Below are 18781 nucleotides of genomic sequence, written 5' to 3'. Positions count from 1 at the left end.
GAGTTGCTGCCCTTATTTGTCAAGGGATCTGTTGATCGAAGGGTCAAATTCCAGGTTCTCTCTAATTATGTTCATGTCGGCATTATAAATGTGTATGTGGTTTGTAAGACTCGTGAGATTGGACATTCTTTCCACATTTTATATTTTCGTGTGAAACAGATTGATGGTCAGTTAATGAATTTATATCAGGTATAATTAGTGGTAACACCACTTAGATTACCCGACAAGGGTTCCCATTTGGCATGTCTTGTGTCTGGAGTAAATACTCAACATTATAAACATCGATCAAAGGATTAACCAATAACACGCTGATTGATTAATTACTTTTATCTTGCACAGCAGATTTGTCAGAAAGTAGTGTTTATGTATGTAGATTTACTAATCTCCACTGAAAACACACTGTCGTGTCTGTGTCTGTGTAAAAAACAACGTCCTTCTTTCAAAGGATTAACCACCAATACATTGATTGATTGCTCATTAAATTATTAACTAAATTACTTTTTATTTAAAGAATGGCGGACATTATGCAATTAGTTGCCAGGTGTGCTATCTTGGGTGACCAATGAGACTATACACCAATGTGAAATACCTGAAACGATATATCACTTCTTCGTATATTAGACTGTTAAAAGACACATCACTTGGAACAGCTGCAGATGAATGGCATATCACTCGTTTTTGTGGATATTGATGGATACATTCCTCGAACAAGGTAATAGCCTGACATTGTTCCTATAACTTTAATCTGTTTTAATTTTAATATTTGCATTTTGTTTTTATTCATTTGTCGTAGCATTCAACAGAATCATTGTTTTGTAATGAAGTGAAGTGTAATGAGGCAGACAACACTAGGGCGTGTGTGCGAATTATGATTCACACTGGCAAACTATAAAATGTCTAGATATTACAGTCCTGTTATAAATTCACTAAAAGTATCAGCAGATCGCCTGATATAAAGACGTACATTGACTAGTATCTACATACTGGTGAGTGGACGTGAATGTAGCAAGAAATTTATCGCGCAGTATACACTTCGAACCCCACCTCGCTTCCGTGGAAGAAATCGTTATGTTACAAGTTGTGTCATGCAAAATCCTTTTGGTCATGATTCAAATACATATTTAACTACGAGTAGAAAGTATTTTTCTAACTTGATGAAAACAAACCAAAATGTCATTAATTCTAACAGACTTTAGCCCGTGACTTCACGATTTTCACAAATGGCGGCGCCCTGTCGCGATCATCCGCCAGTCTGAGGATAAATGCTACTTAGGTTTGTTTTCACCGAGTTACACAATCAAAACTACTTTTTACTGGTAGTAAAATATGTATTTGATTGATGGCCAATGGGATTTTGCATGACATAACTTATAACATAACAATGTCTCTCGTGGAAGCGAGGTGGGTGTCAGTATAATACTACTTACAATATTATTGTCACTTCGACCACAACCTCGCTTCTGAGGCAGAAATCGTTATGTTACAAGTTGTGTCATGGAAAATCTTTATGGTCATCAATCATATACATATTTTACTACAACTAGTAAGTAGTTTTGATTCTTTAACTTCCGTGAAGCCATCTGAACACAAGTAAAATATCGTTCCAGGCTTCCACAACGCTCGCTTCGCACTCACAAACATAACCCATTTAGCACCAACTGTGGGGTCCTGTGGAAATCTGTGCATGGAGACACCATTGCCCGACGCCTAGGAGCAATTGACGACAACAGCAACGATTCGGTATGTCTTCGTTGATGTCGAGAAATCATCAAAATGACGAGCTTGCTACACACTTTATATACAACTACAACTGAAAATCCTTCCTCACATGACGTCACTGCAGTGCTCTGGCGACAGAGTTATGTAGCCTGTCTGTGGTTTCGTTGGCGGGCGAGAGTGAAGCAGGCGACTTTTTGTCAACTTTTAATCGCTCGGTATTGATTAACCACAAGTTTTATAAGAATGAATTTGGTGTTCCGCATAAGACTAACAACAAATCTTTCATATGTAATGGTTAAAAGAGTAAAAAATACCAAAGTTTATTTGTTCTTTAAAGGGGTACTGGTCGCCCTCATGGCCATGGCGAGGCAATTCGCTAGCTAGAGTTGCGTCCCGTTTGTGGACCATAAACGCGTTATTATTGTTCGAGTCTGATCATGCTGTTCAGTTTGTCAGCACCAAATCCTGCTTATGGTCTCATCAGTTCCACGTTGATCACTGGATTGTCTGGTCCACACTAGATTATTTACAGACCGCCGCCATATAGCTGGAATACTGCTGAGTGCGGCGTAAAACTAAACTCACTCAACGTCTACAATCTGTATTAATTCGGACTTTCCTCCCTCATCAAACCAATACGCCGAGACGTGATTGAAGTACTGTTCAACTCACTCATTCTCTCTAATCATTTACTGCTAGATTTACCAACAGTGTAGAATGTGTTTCCACAGACAGCCAAAATGGTTCCGTTATGGTGCAGCAATGTTGAAAGCAGATTCACTCACTCTTCCACTCAAACACAACGTTCAACCACAAAACATACTACTCCATTGAAGTTAAGGGACACCGGTAACAGATAAACTATATAGTAATCGGTAGAGAGTTTGGATTCCTTAAGCACTTTGAGTAGTCTGCTTCTACAGAGTCCTTGTCACGTTGTTTGAAAGTGATGCGATACAGGGTTAAATTTCGCGTGATTGTTATACGTATACAGGTAACACACAATGCACAATGTAAACACATACATGACATGTTTAGATCTAAATATGCATGTATTAAGAATGTTTTAATGTTGTTTAAATCAAACAACTTCTTGATAGAATTTAATCATGTTCGGTTTTTACACCCGAATACAATTAAAACCGGTTGAACTTATTTAAAATTCAAACATGTTAAAGTGTAAACATGACAATAATTGAGACATGTTTGAAATAAATGCACATTTTTGGCCATTAAGCCGACTATGGACATGACGTATAATGAACATTAAGATGTGCATATTCCAACAATATGCGTTAGTTAAAAGGCAATATTTAAACAATATCACGGCGGGGTACACCACGAAAGGGCTTCACGTAATTCAGAGGCGGATATAGATGGGATTGGGATGGGGTTGGTTTCTACAGTTCATTTTCACCCGTTTTCACAGGAGTATCAATGATCATTAATAAACTTTCAGGACGGGGGGCCGCACACACACACGCACGCACACACGCACACACACACACACACACGCACGCACGCGCGCATCTATTCAAATGTTCTCTTTTGATTTTGCGTTCAATGTATCTGTTATGGGTTTCAAAATTTGACAACAAACGATTTTGGTGTGTATGTTACAGTCAATCTGTCAAACTTCAGTCATTTGGTCAAAAGACTAAAACGATCAGTCATTTGGTCAAAAGACTAAAAGTTTCATTCATTTGGTCAAATGACTAAAAATTAGAGTTCTAGTTAGACTGATTGCCTGAACAGTTTTAGTCAATCCATGAAATGACTGACTTCACAGTTCAAGTAATCACTGAACTAAAAGAAAACTTTGGATAGATCTGATCATTGTGCACGGTAAACCAAGACACCCTCAACGTCAAGGATCGGTTGAGCGAGCAAATTCTGACATGATCCGTGCTTGGATAGTACATAGTTCTTATTTTCCGAATACCTGATGAAACAGAACTAATTAGTTTCTTTTAACACAGGTGTTTTCTTCTTTAACACAAGCAGGAAAAATAAAGCTGAATCAAAGCTAAGTATGTTTTAAACTTTTTTTCTTATTAAGATACATGTACACAGAAATCAAGATTTGTGTAATTATATTTTTTTATATTTTAAACCAACCGACCGACCGTCCCAGCTTTACATCACAGTGGCTACGTGAAATACATGAATAAATGCTGCCCTGCCTTACCCCCTTCCCTTCAAGGGGTGGGGTGGTCTAGTGGTTGAAGCGTTCGCTCGTCACGCTGAAGACCCGGGTTCGATTCCCCTCGTGGGTTGTGTGAACGATTCCCCTCGTGGGGAAAATGCGTGAATCCCATGTCTGGTGTCCTCCGCAGTGACATTCAGGAATATTGCTAAAAGCGGCTAAAACCAAACTCACTCACTCCCTCCTTCCCTCCATAGTTCTGTAAGCAAAAATTAGACTACAGTTCCTACCCAGTGTCCGTTGTGACTTGGTTCTGTTCCGGCGTGGTGTGTCCGGTTTTGTGAATGCTTCCACACCAGCGTGTCTCATGTTACATCCATACTGACTGACTGAGTTTGGTTTTACGCCGCTTTTAGCAATATTCCAGCAACATCACGGCGGGGAACACCAGAAATGGGCTTCATACATTGTACCCATGTGGGGATTCGAATCCGGGTCTTCGGCGTGACGAGCCAACGCTTTAACCACTAGGCTACCCCACCGCCCTTACATCCATACAGTAATGACAGTGCGCGGGTAGTCTGAGACAAGCGATTGCGAAACAAACCAAATCTAAACTTAACACTGGTTACACAACTTTGACTTTTTGTTTCATAACTGTATTTTGGATTGATAAACAGTATAGTTTACATCACGAATTGGCAGTTATTAAATAAGGAAGGGTAAGATGTATAGATGAACAACTTTAACTGTTGTTTAACGCCGTACTCAGCAATGTTCCAGCTATATGGCGGCGGTCTGTAAATAATCGAGTCTGGACCAGACAATCCAGTGATCAACATGAGCATCGATCTACGCGATGGGATACGATGACATGTGTCAACCAAGTCAGCGAGCCTGACCACCCGATCCCGTTAGTCGCCTCTTACGACAATCATGCGTTGCTGAAGACCAATTCTAACCCGGATCTTAATGAACACAAATTATGGTGCTCATGTTCAAATAGTTACTGTGAGTTGTAGGCTGGAGTAATTTTCAATATTTGTAGAAAATAGTTTTTTAGATTGACTCACCTGGCACAGGTTTAGTTGGGACGACAGGTGCTACGGTGACTTTGGGCAGTACACAATCACACTTGGCATGAGCATCGATCTACGTATTTGGGATACGATGTGTCAATCATGCTGACCATCCGATCCCGTTAGTCGCCTTTTACGTCAAGTATGGGTTACTGAAGATCAATTCTAACCCGGATCTTTACATGATCTACGAAATCGATCTTCGCAATTGGGATACGACGACAACCAAGTCAGCGAGCCTGACCACGTGGGTTGCTGAAGACAAAAAGTAACCCTGATCTTCACGGGTACATTACGCTGTAGGTTGGGACAACGTTATCACGTGATACTCTGGGACAACTTCTAAATGCCTGCCGGGGACGGTGGAATAGCCGAGTGGTTAAAGCGTCCGCTCGTCACGCTGAAGACCCGGGTTCGATTCCCCACATGGGTACTATTTCTGATGTCCCCCGCCGTGATAGTGCTGGAATACTGCTAAAAGCGGCGTAAAACTAAACTCAATCGGTCTAAATGCCTGCCAAAGAAGTCATTTGTCGCAGTATATCTAATAAAACATTAGGAAAGGGCCAGCGAACACCATTGCGTAAGTGATATTTTGGAGTTTTTCCGGGGGTAAGAAATATTCAAAAACGACGATCCGCTTGGGAGAGTTCCTATTGTAACACTACCACAATTCTCCATCGTACGATACACCATGTTCTGATATACGATATACGCTGGGCTTGGACTAACAAAGACGGGATTAACTAGACATCCTGAACAAGAGTTGTGTGGGAGTTATCTTTTGTACACAGTACAGTTTCCGGGTTTAAGCAACAGATAGGTAGGGCAACGCATTAACACTATGCAAGTTTCGTGAGTGATTAATTGATTGTAGTTTAGCTTTATTCCAGACATTTAACGAGGGTTGGACACAAGAAATGAGCTTCAGACATGTTGGGAATCGAAGCGGATCTTCAGTGTGAGCAGACGCTTTAACCACTAGGCATAGGCGGATCCAGAGGGTGTGTGTGTGTGTGTGTGTGTGTGTGTGTGTGTGTGTGTGTGCGTGCGCACCCCCTCTTTTGTCCTGAAAGTTTATTAAATGACCATTGAAACTCGGGTGAAAATGAAGTGTGCACCCTCCCTTTTATCAATAGTGTGCACCCCCCCTTTCTCAAAAAGCTGTACCCACCCCTGCTAGGCTACCCAAACCTGGTTTGGATACTTTAACCTTGACGTGCTTCATATTTTAATCAGGGTGGTGGGGTAGCCTAGTGGTTAAAGTGTTAGCTCATCACACCGAAGACCGGGTTTGATTCTCCACATGGGTACAATGTGTGAAGTCCATATCTGGTGTCCCCGTAGTGATATTGCTGGAATATTGCTAAAAGTGGAGTAAAATTAACTCACTCACTCATAGTTCAATCTTTTAATTTGACTGCTTAAATCTTTTAAATGGATATTCTTTGAATTTCAGACTTATATCTTTGCATTTTAACTTTTACCTGGACGACTTTTTCAATCTGTTCCTTCAGTGTATTTTAATCTTTCAATCAGTTCAACAAACCACTCAACAGATATACATTTATTCACAAAGGGTTGTATATTACTGTACATATAATATATACATAATAAATACTTTCACAATATCATACCAGCTATGGAATATATGATTTGTACATAAACAAAATATATGTGCAAGTTCCTCAACTTCTCACAACAATTTTCACCATTCATTTTGTTCAAGGCAACAGGAAATATTGTATTCCAGAGGCCAAATTGTATGTAATACAATACCACCAGGAATACAACAGACAGACAAGGCTTCGTAAGACACAGTCGGTACAATAAAATGTAACGATCTAATATTGCTTAAACTCATTTTAAAAGCAAAACAATGCAATCAATCAAAAACTGCAATTATTTTGTTTCCAAAATGATCGGAATAAGGATTTCCACAGAAAGTATAACACTTTTACAGGACATGAAGCTTAAAGTAAGGACTTTTTATGACATAATCATTACATTCAGAGATGTCCTGTCTTAATGGTTTTGAATCTGAACATAACATGGCTAGATGAATCCTAGGGCTTCCACGTAATGACTTTGACAGCGATCTGGGCAGCTTTCACGACTGCTGGGATTTCATCCTCTGTTCTGGCCTTGATCTGAAATAAGCAAACAGCTGTTTATGTTCTGGTTAATACATTGGTTCAGTCATCAAATCACACTGTGAGCTCTTAACAGAGTGTTCAGGCTAAATGGTAGTCTGCGATACAGTCCCAGAAACAATTATACCCAATCAGGGCTTGATTTAGTTCTTTGTTCCTTGCACTGGTGCAACCTAATATCACAAAGTGCAACCTTGTTATTAGTCTAACTTTTTTGAGAAACAAATCAACAATAAATCTAACATTATAAGCATAAATATGTCAGCTCATTTTTCTTCTAAATTTTGAAAAGCTATGGCACCGAAACATTGCTATCCATATACACATATACACAGCTCTTGTAAACAGGGATCAGCTGTGTCTCTGTGTTGCTATGGTTTCATGGGTACTACATCACAGAAATATGTTTGTGTGCACCAAAACCTCTGACATTTTAACACACTACGTTGCAACTAGAATTTGGCTGGTGCAACTGGATTTCTATCTTAGGCTGCACCTGGTGCAAGTAGGTTAACATCTCTTAAATCGAGCCCATGCCAATGCAGGTATAAGATATGCGGCAAGTCTAGATTACCACAGTTTCTGAAGATGAAGAAAGTCTCTGGGCTCTTTTTTTATTATATTTTATGAATATAATTTAGGAACTGTTTTTTCTGTAAAATATGTTACTTTCTGAGATGAGATGTTGGTCAAGTTAAATGGGTATGGTTATTTCTCAGATAGACATTCTGATCAGAAATAATCACATAAGAGGCCCCAGAAAATGTTAGTAGTCAGTGAGTGAATGAGTCTAGTTTTATGCCGCACTCAGCAATATTCCAGCTATATGGTGGAGGTCTGGACCACACAATCCAGTGATCAACAGCATGACCATCGATCTGCACAATTGGGAACCGATGACATGTTTCAACCAAGTCAGCGAGCTGTTTTCTTCATTTAACATGAATTTTTTGCAGTGGTGATGTCAGCAATCTTCACTGTCTGAAAGACTGAATTGTGAGTATGATCAGACTGCAAAGGTTAAACCAAGGTCAACGTAAAATCTGCCTAGATCTTTCACTGAATATTCTAATGGCAGCCATGTTAAAACCTGAACTTAGTCCCCAACATCATGGATCCGACAAGCATGATAATGGTGTTGATGATCAGTCAACACAAAGGAATGTGTGATCTCAGGATATACCCAGCTTGCAGTGATTTTACACACGCTTCAGACCATAGATGTTCTCATTACCATGGAAACATGTATTAAAGAGGAATGATTTTGACACCTGTTAAAGTAGATGCTGAACTAGGCACCACTTGCTACGGTCTACTCAGTTAAGCACATCTTCAGCAATCACTGCTTCACAAAGTATTTCTTAGCTGCACAATTTTACTCCAGTCTGACTAAACCTTTTGAATTGACCAATCAGAACACACCTTACCAAATCGCGAAAGTTAACATTCGCAAATATTGTTTGAACTTTTACCTTGAAAACTAGAACGATTCCAAATGCTATTTTCTGCATGATCGCTTCCGAGCATTACACATGGAGGATGCATTATTCACCACAGCGAGTAAACAGTCGCTGAACATAGCGTTTTTGTCAATATTTTATGTCATCTTGTGGAAATATTTATATAAGTGTAATATAAAAGTAACCATGTCAGAAACCCTTAAGCGTATATACATTGTACCCATGTGTGAAATCGAACCCAGGTAACTTCACCTAAGTGATGAGACTGAACGTAAGAATTTGATTTAACACTGATTTGAACCAGTAGGCCACCCTACCACCCATCATCCAATTTAAAGAGGCGGTTGGGTAGCCTAGTGGTTAAACTCTATTCATGTATGGTGGGAACAATTTTCCGGGTTGAAACACAACTCACAACTAATCATGACACAATAAAGTTCAATTCAAAATAAAAAGAATACTGGTTCTCTTGAATGGCTTTGAAAAATCGTGCAGGCAGGCAATTTTTCTTATTTTTGTCCAACCTTTTTCCACACAAAAATTATTCCTTGATAAGTACAATGTGGTAACTGTATCTTTGCATACAATTTGGTGAGTGATTATGTTTTTCTGCGCCGCCCATTGTCTGGTGTTCTCCACTAGGCCACCCTACCACCCATCATCCAATCTGCTGTGATGTTGCTGGAATATTGCTAAAAGCGCGTAAAACCAAACTCAGTCAGTCAGCCATCCAATTTGAAGCAGCGCGTGGTCACCATGATAACTCTTCAGGCTTCATGCTATCCAGTGTATATGTTCAGTATATATACTAAACACTATCATAAGCACAAAAAATAAACTTATGCATAACAACCAATTAACCAGCTGTGTACTTAAATAGCAGAAGCACATATGTTTGTATGGACATCTTTGACAATTTGTTTTATAAGGAATGATCAAGGACGAAGCATATGCACAGCTAATTGCAAAGTCTGCTTATTTTATGCGACAAATCCATACGTAATCTTAATTTCTAAACATGAGTGAGTGAGAATGGTTTCATGCTGCTTTTAGCAATATTCCAGCAATATCGTGGTCTGGGACACCAGAAATGAACTTTACACATTGCACCCATGTAGGGAATCGAACCCAGGTCTTTGGAGTGACGAGTGAACGCTTTTAACCACTAGGCTACCCTACCATCCCTTCTGCATATGAAACAGGTCTGGCATTCAGGATACAATTCGAATTGAATGTGTAAACCATCATATCTGATGTTTTATTGCAAATTTCATATTGCCTTTAATGACATGAGTGGAGTGCAAAAGAAATTAAAAAACTACTGTCGTCATTACCATGACACAAGATGCGCATTTAAGTAGTGCACATTCTAAGGCTAGCAATTGCACAAAATACTGGATCTTGTCTATAGTATTGCAGCATTTCCCTGCAAGGGTTGTGCATTTGAGATGAGGCATTTTTATCAATTATTCTTTTTTAATTGGAAATAAAAACTAAATGTGTAGGACTTTGTAATGACGCAGTGTTGCCACAGACCCAAATCCTTTTTTAAAACCTAAACACGACTCAACTATGCACTACTCACGTGTAGACCAATGTAAACTAAACACTATAACTAAACAAAGCACTGCTGCCAGAATGTCAAAGTAGACTCACCAGATCCACGTGTTTGAGTAGTGTCTCCCTCCCCGCGGGGGCCTCTGACAGACAGGTAAGAGCCTGGGGGGGAAGGGGAAAAAAGGGGGCATAGTTAGTGACATATAACATACACAAAAGACACATCACTAAATGTATCTTACATATATTTTAGGTGGGAATAGTATACAGTCAAATCCCGATGAGTGGAATGCCGGTGTCTCAGAATATTATGCATAACTCGAAGAACCTGTCGGTCCCGACCATTCCCTGTTATTGTCATCATTTGATTTCCGGTTACACGAATTCGTCTCATAAATACACACGATGACTCGAGAAGAAAATTTGGTCCCATGAGATTCAAACAACAGCAATCTTGTATACGTAAGCCGAAGTCAGTCAATGAGAAGTTGATTGGTGTGGCAAACTGATCCAATTAACAAACCAGCGCGGCTCACACCTTTCCGCCTTTGACGGGTGAGTCCAAAAGGCAGATTAGTGATTTTACGGAAATCACTGTCAGTGCTAATCAGACTGGAACTGATAAGGTGCCCCTATTAGTGATAGGGAAATCATTAGATAAACAAATGCTTAGGCGGAGGAATTAGGACTGGATCATCTTCTACCCTCATAGACATACCTATGTCTTGAAAACATCGACAAGTCGAATTTATTACTTGGTCCCCAGGTATTCGACTCATCGGGATTTGACTGTATCTTGAATTCAAAAGCACTTAATGTAAAAAGAATATCCTTTTATAGGATCATAACATTTTTTCATAATATGCAGTATCCTGGTAAAACAAAGGGGGACAACTTTGCTTAGCACTGATTCAACTCGTGTCCTGCAGCAATGTATTTTATAGTTAACACTACATATTGTCTTGTAATGACCTATTTGGTGACACAGCATCCTCGATAATCTCCAGGGTATATGTTCCGATAAATTTCCACTAATACCTAAGATGCATCTACGTCTCGGACCGATAATTGTATTACCTCGCCTTGCTGGCTTTTTATCAGGGAAGTTGAGTATACCAATCACAAGGCTTTTATCATAACTCACTTTTGCTTCTTTTATCTAACTGATTAAACATGGCAACACAATTGTTGCAGAGGTACTCTGAAAGAGGTAGAAGGAGTTCTTGCATATATTTTTTGAAGGTTTCAGACCTGTCAATTTGTCTGTATGAGTATTTCCCTAAATCTGAGTCTCACAGCAAGCAAACCTTCACGGCTGCGGCCGCTATCTTGTTGACACTGGCAAGCTCGGTTGTAATGCTGTAAGAAGGCGGACCCAGCAAAAGGAGGTAATGAAATTATCGGGGTGAGCCGTAGATGCATCCAGGGTACTAGTGGAGATTCATCGGAACGTATACCCTGGAGATAATGGAGGATGGAGGCTCAGTGGTGTCAGGGTGTCAATGGTACATCAGTCTGGATACTGTACTTACCTTCAGAGCGTTGAGTCGCACCTCGCTGATGGGATCCTCGACAAGCTCCACTAGCTGTTGGATAGCATTGTCTTTAATAGCTGTGTACTTTCCTTTCGTTGTGATCGTTATTCTGTCAAAATAAACCATGTGTGTTAGTGGTGTTAAGTAGTGCACTGATGATGATGATGATAATGATGATGATGATGATGGTGGTGGTGGTGGTGGTGATGATGATGATGATGATGATGATGATGATGATGTAGACTAACGCTTAGTCCCTGAATATATGTAATTTTGATAGTAACAAATAAAACCCATTTAAACTGAAAAGGAGCCCCAGTGAGTTGGGGGGGGGGAAATCTAGACTTGCTTCATTTAGGGCTTTAGCATTACTGGGAGGGCTGGGCAGTTTGGAAAATAATGTGGTTCAGCGACAGAGAGGCAGGCTAATGATGTTGCTGCAGCTGATAATGATGATGAGTATAGTTTTAATCTGCTTTTTTGCAATATTCCAGCAATATCACATCAGGGACACCAGAAAAGGGCTAGGAAATCGAACGCAAGTCTTCAGCTCCACGAGCAGATACTTCAACCATTTGGCTACTCCACCGCCCCATAATGCATTGAAAACACTGATACACTTATTGAAGCGTCAAAGAGTTTACAGGATCTTTGCTATGAAATGGAATATAATTCAATATCCTTACGTCATCAAGGCTCCTGCAGCATTAGCTCGGACATCCGGCGTGGCGTCTTTCAGCATCTTGACGAGGGCAGCGACAGACTCTACTTCCACTGCTTTGTTTTTGCCATCAAGAGGAACACTAGAACAAAGACTTCACATAAACACACTGACAGGTTAGAGGACTTGGATGGACAAATGTGCCGAAAATATTTTATTTTATAACTTTAAAGACCCTACCAAAATGAGGGTTTTTCTTTACAGTGACCCTCTCGATTCCCTCTCATCCCAACACCTTTGCGTGCGCCAACTTGCGATATGCAAGATGGGGTCCACCTTACTTCTGGTGCCAGATTTCCGGTGACAAGCGTATATTCAAGAACCAGTTCTGGTTCTAAATGGCGTGACCGCCAAATAGGACTTTACTAGACCAGACCAAGTGTCTGTTGTTTGTCACCGGGATTACTAAGGTCTTGCGAATTGCCATCACCTACTTACGGGCCCTATAACTGACTGGTCTCTGAACAACAGAATTCAGGAGCCTCACTATACAAGGGGACATAACTCTGCATAGTAAGCCAGGACTTGCTAAACCCACGTAAGGCTCTTAAAGAAACTGTGCTACACAAAACCCAAAATACTTTTTCAATGAACGCAATACTTGGCGATAATTTAATGTATGGTTGCATACAAAGAGCTGTTTTAGACTTCCTCGTTAAAACGGGGAAGTACGACGTAATGTAACTGAACATACATGTAACAGTTTGTTAAGTGTTGGGCGCATATAGGCCTTTTAAGGCCCAAGGTCGCCCTAAAACCTTAACTACCTACCTACCTACCAGGACTTGCTGAACCCTGATTTTATCAATAGTGTCTTCAGGAAAACAGGTCACGTGATGGTTCAACTCCAGACAGTATATCACACATTCCAAGAGTCGGACATACATGATGCATCTCTTACCTGAGGTCCATGATGTCTGCGTGCCGCCTTAGCTCGGATCACCTCGGACTCATGAGAGAGAAGTTGGGTAAATGTTTCCATGGCGCCAGATGCCAGAGCTTTCTTTGTATCTACACGCATACAGTAGTGCAGGGTGTCCAAGATCAGCTCCTTTAAAATATGAGAGTGAAATTCAGAAAATATCTATGTCGTTCATGTCATTCAAGTGAAACTTAATTACTTTTAGGATACATTATAAGTTGTTCACTAGTCTCGAGGGGGACATGGGTTGTCCCCTCCCCTTCGGGCTCAGGGAACATAAACAAACATTGAGGGTACATCAACCCACGGGCCCCGAGGGACCAATGAACAATGTATTTATTTTACCGAACACCTCAATGGTAATTTTGAACTGTTTGACTGACTGACTGAGTTTGGTTTTATGCCGCTTTTAGCAATACTCCAGCAATATCACGGCGGGGGACACCACAAATGGGCTTCACACAATGTACCCATGTGGGGATTCGAACCCGGGTCTTCGGCGTGACGAGCCAACACTTTAACCACTAGACTACCCCACCGCCCTTGAACTGTTTGAAGCACGGGTATCGGATCATAGTATGGAGTACCACACAACAAGACGACAGGAAAAACAAATTTAGAGTTATCTCCCTTCCATTGATTTGCATTCGAAAAACATCGGTAATTTCGGTACATCATTACGTGATTCAATGTTATTCGAGATAAAGAATCACTACTACGAAGTACCAAATGAGTTCGGCATTCCCAGCGGGTACATAGAAAATGTTACTCGCTTGTAAGCGGGGTACAATAATAGAAGAGCGCTCAGCCAATCAGAAAACGATATTTATGTGTGAGGCAAGATAATATTTTTTGTAGGCTGATTTACAGATGCCCTCAATTACCTTGATTTCCTCCACTTCTGACTGCAACTTCTTCACCAACGTAGCAACTAAATCTCCCGTCACGATACCCTCAGCACCTATCAAACATATACATGCTAAGTGAGTGGGTTGAGTTTAACACATCCTCGATAATCTCCAGGATATACGTTCCAATAAATCTCTACTAGTACCCTGGATGCATCTATGGCTTGGCCCGATAATTTTATTACCTCCCTTTGCTGGCTCCGCATTCTCACAGTAGCCAATCAGCTAAGACGCTGTTACAACCGAGCTTGCCAGTGTCAACAAAGATAGTGGTCGCAGCCATGAAGGTTTGTTCACAGTGCGACTCAGAATTTGGGGAAAATCATACAGAGTTGTGATTGGTACGCTCAGCGTAGACACCTGATTGAATAAAAAGCCAGCCAAGGGAGGTAATAAAATCATCGGGCCGAGACGTAGATGCATCAGAGATTATCGAGGATGGGTTTAACACTGCTAAGAACAGTTTTCCATTTAAATTCTTTAACATGTTTGAAAAACCAAGTGTGACAGAGGTCTTAGATGTTAGCAAAAAGATGAGAATGGGTATGGTGCTGAAAATCTAAAACCTAACCAGGCTGAATCAGGATTAGAACTGGTTTCTGTTGTGCCCAAGGGATGCAACCAGTGTGCAAAATAGCCACTGGCCTGCTAGCCCATGGCTAGTAAAATTCCAGGCGGGCCAGTAAATCTCTACAGTCACTGGCCCATTTGACTAGTGAAGTTTCATGGGGTCATTTTGTATATATATCACTCTCTCCGACTTTTTAAGTTATAATACACTTATAAAATCATGCAAGATTATGACCTGATATAAATGTTCATCATATTAGCAGCTTAATGATGAAACTTGTGTTTACATTCAAATTTCGGGCTAGTGAATTTTTTTGTGGGCTAGTAACTTTCAGGCATAACTAGCCCGACTGGCTAGCAAAATTTGGAAACTATTTCACACACTGGATGCAACTCTGTTGATGTTTTGTTTGTTTGTTTGTTTAATGTGTAACGTTGCACTCAGTAATATTCCAGCTATATGGCAGCGGTCTGTAAATAACCAAGTCTGAACCAGACAATCCAGTGATAAACAGAATGAGCATTGATCTACGCAATTGGGATACGATGACGTGTCAACCAAGTCAGCGAGCCTGACCACCACATCCCGTTAGTCGCCTCTCACGACAAGCATGTGTTCCTGAAGGCTCATTCTAACCCGGTTTTATCGGGTACATAATGTTTTGTAGTCCATTTGAACCAGGGCCTACCATGCCCCATAGGATGAATTAAACATTAATATATATTCGTAAAGAAATGTGATAAATCAAATTAACATGATGATGTTGCAGGGGTGGAAATTACCCATTGCCCGACGCCTGAGTCCAGTGTTTTTTTCTGTCGGGCAAGCAAATTTGTATATCACACTGTACAGGTGTCCAGTTGATATTCCAATGTTACTTATGTTGTTTATTTAAAAAATCAACAAGAAAATTGCCAGTATAGTGGAAAAATTATCAGGGCAAGTGATTTTACATGTGCCACTGTACCGGAGTAGTCACTAGCAATTTTAAATTTATTTCCACCCCTGTGTTGGTAAACTAGTATAAAACCAGACAAACTCTGAAACCAGCAGCACATACCTGGAGCAGTTTCTGATATCATTTCAATAGCTTTGTGTGCATTCTTCCTGGCAATATCTTCTTTATCATCAAACAGTTTGGATATCGGCATGATGATACCATGCTCCAGGAAAGCATCCCTGCCGATAGCATGACCTGGAGTAAAACCGTATCTCGTCAATGTAAAGATATGAGGTCATTAACGTGTACTATACATCATCATCTATCTGAATCATTTGATAATCAGAGGCCCAGATAAGCTGCGTATCCGGGTAAAATACGCATAGAAAATTTCCAATTACGCATTGAAAAATAATTGTTGCGTACCAATTACGCATCTAAAATGTTAGATACGCAAAAAGTTTAAAACAAATGCGTACGGAATATTTTTATAAAAATCGCTTGCGTAATGAAAAAGACATCGATTGCTATCAAGTTGTACTGTTAGTATAGGACTAGTGTTGTACTGTCAGTACAGGATGAGTGATTTTTGTGAAATCATTTCCATTATATTTAAGTTGGTTTTGATTAGGTATGACATAAGGCAGAACATACCTGCTTAGTAAACTTACTCAATGACATAATACTTAGGTGAGTAAAATGACTGAAATACGCACATATTTGAAAGCAGTGGGTAACGGAAAATGAAATACCCACTCAACATTCATATTACCCACTCCAAAAAAATACATTGGGTACAGTACCCACATGAGCTAAATCTTATATGGAGCTCTGGATAATATTACCATTTATTGATGAATTTAAGTTTGGTGGTTCCTTCCTTCTTATTTAACAATGTTTCACACTCCCCAGTATCCCAGCTTTATGATGGCATGTCTATCAATCAGGCCTGGACCAGACAAGCTCATTAATATAAACATGGATCCAGTGACGTGCAATGAGCACCCCCCTCTCAATTATCACCTCTTATGACATTGCATACATTATTTTCAAAGTACATAAGTGGTAACAAATCTTACAAGATTTCTCTGAAAGAGACAGTACACAATGCCACGGTGATAGACACGTACAGAGGACGTAAGTTCGTACCTGCGATGACAAATAGACTCTCTGTCGACTTCTGCCTTACTGTGATGTCACTATCTCCTAAAAGTTGCTTTAGACTCTGAGCGATACCTGAAAAGTAAACAAAAACACATCAGCCTGTATTCTTATAGCAACTGTTTGTTTTTAATACAAAACTCACAAATGTTTCATAAAGCATGTTCCTGCATGATGTTAGTATACCTAATACAATTGCACAAATTCTGTCTCTTATCAGCAGTAAGAACATGAGAATTTCTGAAAATTTGGGTCGATCTTCAGTTGCAAGGCAACTGTTACGTGTTTAAACTTACATGTATTTTATAAGAAAGACCTTACACTGAAATTAAAGTATTTTAAGTTAAATATATCAAGCATTCAGAACGTTTGCTCCCTCTAACGTGTGGAAGAAATATTGCAATACGATGCCGCTTTTATAAAATTATTAAAAATAATAGTGATGTTAATGTGAGTGAGTGAGTGAGTATGGTTTTATGCCGCTTTTTAGCAATATTCCAGCAATATCACGGCGGGGGACACCAGAAATGCGGCTTCACACATTGTACCAATGTGGGGAAACGAATCCGATGTTAATGTGAGGTCTTGAATCACAATACAATACATGAAACCTTGACATTTAAAGGGCCCAAGGTAATTTTCTGTAACACTCATGCATTTTGGTCAACCAGGAGAATTTGCAAGAGATGAGAATTTCATTAGCCAGTCAAATGGAAGAGAAACTGTTTGCTGCTAAACTGGGTACCCGGTGGTATAAGTCATATGATTATTAACCTTCTAGCACCTCACATGCAGCTTGGGTTATCTGGGGTAATAATTAATGCCCATCATGTTGTTTGTGCTTAGAGCATGTCCCAGCAGCGTGGAGTTCAGCCCTATATCAGTGGCTAATTATTATCATAAAGTAATCCCCACAAATGGAACTCCTGTGATGTAGTAAGATTATTCAATTCAAGGTTTCTACATTATTATGTATATCAAGAGAAGGCCAATATCACCAGAACTGTGAAATCTAAAAATACTGTCGAAATATATTGTATTTCGTATATGGCATCATATATGTAATTGTATCAATACAAAAACATACACGTCCCTAAATACTGTTGCATAAGAAACAAACTCTCACCACATCTAAGTGCCTCAGCTATGTGCTCTGGGTCATGCAGATAATCACAAAGTGACATGACAGCTCTCTGACGAACAAGCAATGTGCCATCATTCAGTTCACGGTTCTGCAGAGTGAAATAAGAAAATAATGAGAAACTATTCAAATTAATTCCCTCAACTAAGACTGTCAAGTACATTTTTTAGATTCATCATGAATACACATATATAGATATTAAAAGTTTGATGTGAACAAATATGAAGGTACAGAACCTAATAATAAGATTTAGCTAGGTAAACCACTATGAGTAGTTCTAGATAAATGAAATATTTCATGTAGCATTTTCTTTTGATATTTTTCGCACCAATAAATCGAATAAAAATCAGTGGATCACCGTGAATTAAGCAAATAGTGACATACATAAATGAAACCCCAAAACAGATTTCATGAAACCAAATGTTTGTTATGGTGACACAAAATTACAGAAACACTTGGTAAACAAGAAGCCGTGAGAAATAAACAAAATACAAGATCACGAAAGTGTGATAAAACTATGCAAACTGTACCAGTCTTGGTATTGCCCGATCTCCATACGCTAATGGTGTTCGCGTAACATCAATTTGCGGGGGGTATTTTGCGGATATAACTGTTAACGCCATGGTGTGAACGTGAAAATGAACCGCTATGCTGAACTCCCATTCACACCTGGCTCCAATTTCCGCGTGCGTTGCTATAACAACAGTTGGTCAACTTCAGTAAGCCGCACATAGTATGTAAGAGAAATGTAGAGTAGAGCGTATATAA

General features: G+C 39.8%; 1 protein-coding gene across 1 annotated transcript; it reads right to left on the bottom strand.

The window, feature by feature from the left end:
- Window positions 1-6496: 6496 nt before the first annotated feature.
- On the bottom strand, window positions 6497-18712 carry LOC124268598 (radial spoke head 14 homolog). Its single transcript, XM_046703595.1, is given in 11 exon segments — window positions 6497-7094; window positions 10214-10276; window positions 11647-11758; window positions 12336-12452; window positions 13272-13288; window positions 13290-13421; window positions 14177-14253; window positions 15832-15966; window positions 16861-16947; window positions 17999-18104; window positions 18544-18712. Coding segments are annotated over 11 exon segments (1023 nt in total). The 5' UTR covers window positions 18637-18712; the 3' UTR covers window positions 6497-7010.
- Window positions 18713-18781: the final 69 nt, after the last annotated feature.

The sequence above is a fragment of the Haliotis rubra genome, unplaced genomic scaffold, assembly GCF_003918875.1.
Source record: "Haliotis rubra isolate DU_JTF1 unplaced genomic scaffold, ASM391887v1 Scf1394, whole genome shotgun sequence".
NCBI classification, from domain to species: Eukaryota; Metazoa; Mollusca; class Gastropoda; order Lepetellida; family Haliotidae; genus Haliotis; species Haliotis rubra.
This window is presented reverse-complemented; position numbering and strand designations above follow the sequence as displayed.